This window comes from Oncorhynchus clarkii, chromosome 28 (assembly GCF_045791955.1).
Source record: "Oncorhynchus clarkii lewisi isolate Uvic-CL-2024 chromosome 28, UVic_Ocla_1.0, whole genome shotgun sequence".
Classification (NCBI taxonomy): domain Eukaryota; kingdom Metazoa; phylum Chordata; class Actinopteri; order Salmoniformes; family Salmonidae; genus Oncorhynchus; species Oncorhynchus clarkii.
This window is the reverse complement of record NC_092174.1, coordinates 36,895,796-36,903,684: the sequence shown is the minus strand read 5'-3', so window position 1 is coordinate 36,903,684 and position 7,889 is coordinate 36,895,796. Positions and strand designations below refer to the sequence as shown.

Here is a 7,889-nt window from a genome sequence, read left to right as displayed (position 1 = left end):
TTTATCATCTATCATCTATGCACACCATGTAAACTCTCCAGGACCAGGATTATATAGCACTGTCCAATATAGAGATGAGGTTCATGCATAACATGTTTTATCCATCTTCATCTGATCCTAGTCCCTCAAATCAAAGTTTACTGGTTGAGTACACAGATGTTCAGTTATTGCAGGTGCATCGAAATGCTTGTTCTGCTAGCTCCAACCGTGCAGTAAAACATAGCAATAAAAATGCACACATAATACAGAAAATTGAAAAAACAATTATATAGGATGAGCCATGAATACAGTATATGCATATAAAGTGGGTGAAACAGTTTGTAGACATGAATGTGACCAGTGTTCCTGACTGCTGGGCAACACCTCAGACTGGTTCTACAGCTTTTTTTTTATCATTGTAGGTCAGAGAGAACAGTATCCTAAAAAAAAAAAGTCTAAACAACTCATCCCCTTCTTGTCACTAACCAATGGGAGTTCAGTAAACAACATCCTTTAGTTCACTCAAACATAGAAGAGAGTCCCATACACACACCAAAGCTCAGCCACTCTCACAGTTTAGAAGTACGGTACTGTACCCACATCCAGTTTGGTTCCTTTCAGCTGCAGGGTGGTAACGTCATGAAAGAAAATCAGACACCAGCACACTGCCGAATGCTTCCGCAGTCCATCAACAGGTGAATCTTAACATCTATTTAAGATTAATTTTGACTCAGGTCTCCAACTGACGTCAATGCATATTACATGTTTTACTTAAATGGAAGTTAGAATTCACTCCCAATTGCATCATTGCACTTGAACTGCATGAGCATTCAGAGTGTACTGGTGTCTACTTTTCTTTCTCCCCTCTCGCTCACACAAATACATGCAGACACAGGTAGAACACCCTCAAGCCAATGGACAGTCTAAATCAGACACACATCAGATTTCATAATGTTTTAGATTCATTTTGTGCAGCTGCAAAGAGAACCTAGTTTAGATCAGCAAAAAAATGCAGACATTTTGAATCAGTTGGTTTTAATACACTTCATGTGCCGATCTCTCTGAGGAAAAGGCATGTATCAGAATTTCCAGTTTCCTACTATAACAGGAGACAAACAGGTAGACTTAAAAATTGACACTTTAAGAGTAAAAGTGTTGCAAGTTTGGGGTCAAACTGAAGTCAATATTTGAAAAAAGGTACTCTATTTTAAATTAATTGAATTACTTCAATTCTAATTTAACCCACCCGCAGAGCATTGTTAAGGAATGTTTGGAGGGGAAAAAAACCATGTTATGCACATTAAAATCTAAAATGTCCAACTCAGCAAAGAAACAATTTCGGAGTACAGGCAAAAGCCACATTACAATGAAGCTACACAGAGAGAATGGAGTGCAAGAAAGCATGTTTGCAATCAATTAAGTACACTTCAAGAATTTATAATAGACCTGGTAAATAAAACTAAAACTTCAATTCTGATGAAAGAAAATGGCTGTAAAAGTGAAAATACAACTAATAACCACACAAATATTTACAGTAAATAATAATACATTTAAAAACATTACAAGTCCAACAGCTTTATCCCCCTCTGTACTCCTTCATACAACTCTGCTTCCCAGGCATATCAGAAACTTGATGAGGCCATTTATTAGGATTAGCAGTTTTATTGACTGTGTTCAGGTGTTCTGAGTGTAGTGGTCCCCAACCCTGGTTCTGGAGAGCTGCAGAGTGTGTGAGCTTTTATTATGGCTTTGAATTGACACGTCCTGTTCAAATTAGCAGTAAATTAAATCAACCAAGGTTGTTATAGCTGGGCTGGAACAAAACTATGCACCTCCTGTACATCCTCCAGACCAGGGTGGGTGACCGAGGGCCTTTCAGACCTTAATGTCAATCTCTGGTGAGGCTGCCCTTCTTGCCCGTCCACAGCTCTCGGAGCTCTACCTGGCAGCCAAGGTCCCTGAGGGCAGCTTTTGCCAGGTCGCCACAGTCCCGGTGGGCCGCCAGAGCCTGGGCGATGAGGGCCTCTGCTCCCATCTCCAGGATGGGCTGGTTGAAGTGAGTCATGCGCGCCACCAGGTTCCTCAGCAGCATACATCCCTGTTTCTGGGGAACACACACACAGAGAGAGACAGACAAAGAAAGAGAGAGAGATAGTATTACATAAATATGGCAGGCTAAAGAAGGTTTGATCACCAGTTATAGCCCTATGTAGTGCCCATGGGGAACTGATTCCTTCTTGTATCCTCGTATTACCTGCACATTGACCTCATCAGGATGGGTCTTCATAGCCAGCAGAGCAGCCAACGCACCGCCTTCCTCCATAATGACTTGGCAGTTGTTGGGTTTGCGCAGAGCAACGACAGAGAGAGCAGCACAGCCCTGCTCACACACCTAGACAGGAGAGATGGGCACAACATAAAAGCCACAAAAATGTATAACATGTTTAAACAATAAAGACTTGTGAAATAATTTGTCAAAGTCAGTCAACTGCATGAAATGAAAGGCTCACCTGAGCATTGCCCATGTGTCTGTTCATGGCGATGACGATGAGCTGTACTCCACCGGCATTTGTGACAGCATCCTTAACATCATCATTTCCTGCAATGGCCCTCAGAGCGCTGAGTACCTGCCTTGTGAGCTCCTGGAAGGGACGTGAACTAGTTAGTGAGCAATTCAGATAACCACAAGTCAAAACAATCTCATGTAATAAAAAAAAGACAGAAACGTCATCTGAAGTAGCCTTTTGGGGGGGGTGGGGGGGGTCTCTCCTCTGGGATCCCCAAACGTTTACATATTTTGCTTTAACCCTGAACTAGCACACCTGGGGTGTATTCATTAGGGGTCTCCCGAGTGGCGCAGTGGTCTAAGACAGAGGCGTCATTGCAGTTCCTGGTTCGAATCCAGGCTGCATCACATCCGGCTGTGATTGTACGCCACCCTGTGTGACTCCCAATTGACCCAGTGTCGTCCGGGTTAGGCCGACATTGTAAATAAGTATTCGTTCTTAACTTCCTTGTCTAGTTAAATAAATGTTCAATAACAACAAATAAAAAAATTGCACACCGTAGCAAAATATTCCACAAGGGAAAATGTTTTGCTACGAAAACGAGTTTCTAACTGACAAATTCAGACAGGCTCCTCCCCGTTTCGTTGCTTGCTTCTATTTGGTTTCTAGTGAAAACTAATGAAATAATTTGTCAAAAACAGTCACTTGATGACAAGTTGAATCAGGTATGCTAGTTGTGGAATAGTTCAAATACATGGAATGGCTGTGGGTCCACAAGGAGAGGTTTGAAAAAGGCTGGTCTGAGGCACTTTGTCAGCATAACTTACCTGGGACTCATAACTGTCTGCCAGCAGGGTCATCATGAACTTTAACCCTCCCAGGTCACAGATGTCCTGACAGAACTCGTTCCTCACGGCCAGGCTGGACAGAGTAGCACACAGCACACTGAGGACGGGGGTATTCTCTGGGTGTGCTGAGAGGGAGAAAAGAAACACAGAAGAGGTGATTCACCAAGAATAAAACATGTGAACCTACCATCCTGAATACTCAAAGATATCATTATCTTTCATAGTATCTTCCTTTGGACATTTCTATTACCTTTAGCAGCCTCCACAATAACTTTCAACCCATTGTGTTCCATAACAATCATCTTGGCGTGTTCGTGAGCCTGTCCAAAAGGAACTCTTATGTCATCGTCAAAGGTCATGTACCGGAGGGCATTACAGGCCTCTTTGACCAGATCGGAGCGTCCAGTGTGTCGCTTGATGGTACCGGTCAGCAACGGCAACACTCCAGCCTTCACCAAATCCTGCCTGTTCTGCTCGTGCTTCAAACAGAAATGGCGGACTGTACGGATGGCAACTAACATCAGTGCAGGGTCTGTCTGGTACATGCCAAGGATGCTCACAAGGAGATCCTTGCCCTCTGAGTCAAGGAGGTCTGGCTGGCCATCTGTCAGAGCGGCCAGGGCAGAGAGTGCGGCCAGCAGAGCCTCCTGTTCATCCAGAGTCGTTCTACAGCAGGAGATGATTGTAGGATAGGCATCTTTCTGGGCTGCCAGGTGCCTCTGGGCGAAGCCGAGAGAACACTGCTCAGTGAAGCGTTTCAGATCTGCAGCCATACTACTGTCAGATGCTATTTGAAGGGATTCAAGGGCCTGTAAATAGAAACGGTACAGAGCTGTGGCATGATGGGTGGCATCCTGTACTTTTCTGTACTGTGAAATGTAATGCACTTGGTGATGACTTATGTTGTGTTGTCATCTGTGCAGAACATACTCCATACCAACCTGAAGGACCTCATGCTCCTCTGTTTGGTGATCACCTGCTGTCGGCACAGTTTTCACTATACAGCTGAGGTCAACCCCTGGGAAATATGGAGGAAAAACAGAGAAGGGAGATTCATTCAGGATCAGGGGGTTTATCTTATACATTGCCTATCATACGGTTGAGTTACAGTAGGCGTGCACGTTTCTCCTACAATGTCAGATTCAGATCAAATCATGTAACGTTAGTATACCTTGAGACTCAAACTGTTCTACCGCTTCTCTTAAGGCCTCCGCAGTGTCCATGTCGAAATCATCGATGTTTTCCTTGACCACCGCATCGAAGGTCTCCTGTGTGATCCTGCGACAGGCCATGTCTGCAACGCTCAGCTCAACTCGAAGAGACGAAGACCAAGACTGAAATGCAATTAAACGATTGCAAAATCAGAAAGGACCCAACAGTCTACTCCAACATGATTATTGTTGTGGGCTGTGTGTTGCTGGTGACACAAACGTCAGATAACAACCGCCTGCTTAAAGATAGCACGCGTACTAGCTAGCTACACCCCTAGCTAGCTAGCTCAACTTAGCCATCAGCACACAAAGATAGATACCGGTATCTAGCGAACTATTTTTCAGATAGCCGAGATGCTTTAAGAAGACGTTTAGACATACGTTTCTAATGTGTTAACTTAGAATAGAATTACCGGGAACTTCACAAAATAACAGATCATGTATCACTTACCACCGCCCAGTGGCTGTGCTGCTGATAATGGGCACGTTTGAGTGGTAAGGTAACCGACTAAATAAATGTCGTGTGTGGTGGGGGGTAGAACAGACATAGACTGTCCAGAACAGACTATGGGAGGCACACAGTACTACATAGATAGAGTCATGGCTACAATGAACTCTATTCCACATAAGGTGATGCAAGCAGGAAAAATCAGATAAAAATACACCTTATGGAACAGCATGGACTGTAAAGAGAAACCCGTACACGGTAAAAATGTTGTAGAGTGGAATCATACATTTTGTGTTGTGGATATCTGGTGGTGTGGATATGAAGTACTGTTTTGTTTTATGTGTAATATAAATGTCAATGTGTTTGGACCTCAGGAAGAGTAGTTGCTGCCTTGAACGGAGTCAAAAATGTGGTTTCTATATGTTTGAAACCATGCCACCCTACTCTGCTCTAGCCATTACCACGAGCCCATCCTCCCCGATTAAGGTGCCACCAACCTCTTGTGATTCCTTCGTTTGACATGGTGGGATCTTTTTTTGTGTCAGTAAAATGAATGGCGGCAGAAGCACCTTTATGAGCAAGTATTGATATAATAACCATTATATTGAAGTAAACTTGGATTTTTAAATGTATTTAAAATTTAACCTTTATTTAACTAGGCAAGTCAGTTAAGAACACATTGTTATTTACAATGAGGGCTTAGGAACAGTGGGTTAACTGCCTTGTTCAGGGGCAGAATGACACCATATGTTGTGGTCCTCCCACTACGACTAGGCAAACCATGCAGTTTATTAGGCTACAGATGAAATAATTAATGAAGAATTTAACGGGGTGGTGAAAGTGCAAGGTGAGCTTGATGCTTTTCCCACCACGACTTGTTGGGAAAGCATGCAGTTTATTAAGCTACAGATGAAATAAAGTTATGATGAACTAACTTCACAGGGTGCTGAAAGTGCAAGGTGATGAGCTTAATGCTTTTTTCCAATACATATTGAGGGTCTGATTCTGGTGACATGATGATCGATGCTGTTTTGACTGCTGTTTGACAAATATTCTTGCTCTTATCCATAATAATTTCATCATGTAGGCTATACGTGCGCTCTAGCCAACAGCGCGCAGAATCCGCTGTTGGCTAGCGCGAATTTGCCAATACCAGAGTGGACACACTCGCTATATAATGCAAACATTTTTTTGTGAGAAAACCACCAGTAGAGTTGAAAATGCGATGGAAACCCATTTAACTTGTATGTTTTTTTTTCGGTACATGAGAATTTAACAGCAAAATGTATTTTTGTGTGTACTATGTCATCACGTACAGGATTTGATCTGCAACAGGTCAATATGATGAAAACATCTCTGGTGGGAAAATGTGCACATTGTTTTTATGCAGATTTTTGAATAATTTGCATGAAAATCTGTCACCAATTAAATGGAAACCTAGATACTAACCACGAAACAGAAAGTTTTGGTACAATTGTATTATCAGGCAACAGATTAAATAATTTATGCTGAACTTTGCAGGGTGGTGAAAGTGCAAGGGGTGATTTTGATGCTGCTTTCCAATAAATATTGAGGGTCTTATTCTGATGGCATGATGATCAATGCTTGACAAATAAAAACATGATCACTTGTATCCATAATAATCTCATCATGTAGACGAGCCTATCCGCACAGTCTACACACTTGGTTAGAGCGCACGTGGCAAGCCCAGAGTGAGCACATTTGCTATTTAACACAACAGTTTTTATGACAAAACCATCAGTAAATCATCAGAGTTGAAAATGTGATGGAAACCCATTTAACCCCAAAATCACATTTATTTGTATATATGTACTGTACACATGAACTGGCTCCTGTTTCAGTCATGTATTTGGTGACTATTCCTTGTGGGTCAAAAAAAATACAAATAATGATTGGTTGACAATAGAGCCTCCCACAACACAGGTGATGGCTGCAGGATGAAGTTGGTGAAGAGCAACTGCAGAAACTTGCAGTCAAAATGTCATGACCTTAGATCACATTATTTTTAGTAAAGTTCATGCAGTCGACATGTAGGTGCAAGTGTCATGGGTAAGGGATCCATCTTTTGTCAAATTAATGTCCTAACCTTAACATGATGCGTAAATTCTCCTTACGTGCTATGAAAAGTCAAATCTGATGTTCATTTGACAAAAGCTGGATCCCTTTGAAAGAGAGTGACTAACGATGGTCAAAGACTTGACAAAAGTGATCCGCTCGAACGCGCCCTATGACTCAAACCCAACTGGGGAGATTACGCAAATAACGTCACAGCGTGGAAGCCGATATTGCTGGAATTGTTCAATTATAAACCTACTGATGTCTTGCCACAGTTTTCTTACATGCATACAATGCCAAAAAAGATGCACAACTGTTTCTGGGTGGTGTTAGTGTTCAAATACTGGAGAGTTGAGACCAAATCACGGACGCTGGACAGAGTGGATTTCAGTTGTAACAAAAGACAGTTTTAATGAGTCAGAGATATCTTGTCCCGCAGTTTTACGTGCACGGACCTAGTTCACATAACTCGGCAAGGAGCCAGGTGAAAAAGAGGCCTATACAATGGTTACACACATTTTTATACATAGAATAAAGTAGGTGGAGTCTTGTCGTTTCGGTCTTCTTGACTGGTCGGAGGGTTGGAGGCGGGCCTTGCTCTAGCCAGAGCGGGCCCCATTGGTGCACAGCAAAAGTTCTTTGCTCTTGGGACCGGCCAGTTAGAGGGAGATGAGATGTGTGTTTATATAAGGAAGAGGGGGTCAGTCTTCTGGCTGGGTGTATGTGTTCTTACGACGGAATGTCTTTGTTTATATGAGCTATGTGTATGAATATTTATATAACAAATCCCCCTCTTCACGTCTATTAGACGTGAAAACTA

The 7,889-nt window shown here is 42.6% G+C and overlaps 1 protein-coding gene across 1 annotated transcript; it reads right to left on the bottom strand.

Moving 5' to 3' along the window:
* Positions 1–997: 997 nt before the first annotated feature.
* LOC139387249 (armadillo repeat containing 6) lies at positions 998–5,065 on the bottom strand. Its single transcript, XM_071133359.1, has 8 exons — positions 4,997–5,065; positions 4,506–4,668; positions 4,276–4,352; positions 3,585–4,143; positions 3,314–3,459; positions 2,490–2,621; positions 2,234–2,371; positions 998–2,083 (listed from the first exon to the last, which is right to left on the bottom strand). Exons 2-8 carry the CDS (start codon positions 4,624–4,626, stop codon positions 1,868–1,870), a joined length of 1,389 nt encoding a protein of 462 aa, XP_070989460.1. The 5' UTR covers positions 4,627–4,668; positions 4,997–5,065; the 3' UTR covers positions 998–1,867.
* Between the last annotated feature and the right edge of the window lie 2,824 nt (positions 5,066–7,889).

Excerpts from the sequence above, each read along its gene's own strand:
- LOC139387249 (XM_071133359.1), bottom strand. The coding sequence starts at position 4,626 with ATGGCCTGTCGCAGGATCACACAGGAGACCTTCGATGCGGTGGTCAAG. Across the intron at positions 3,460-3,584 it reads TATTGTGGAGGCTGCTAAAG|CACACCCAGAGAATACCCCC; the intron begins GTAATAGAAATG and ends TCTCCCTCTCAG. Across the intron at positions 2,372-2,489 it reads GACACATGGGCAATGCTCAG|GTGTGTGAGCAGGGCTGTGC; the intron begins GTGAGCCTTTCA and ends TCTCCTGTCTAG.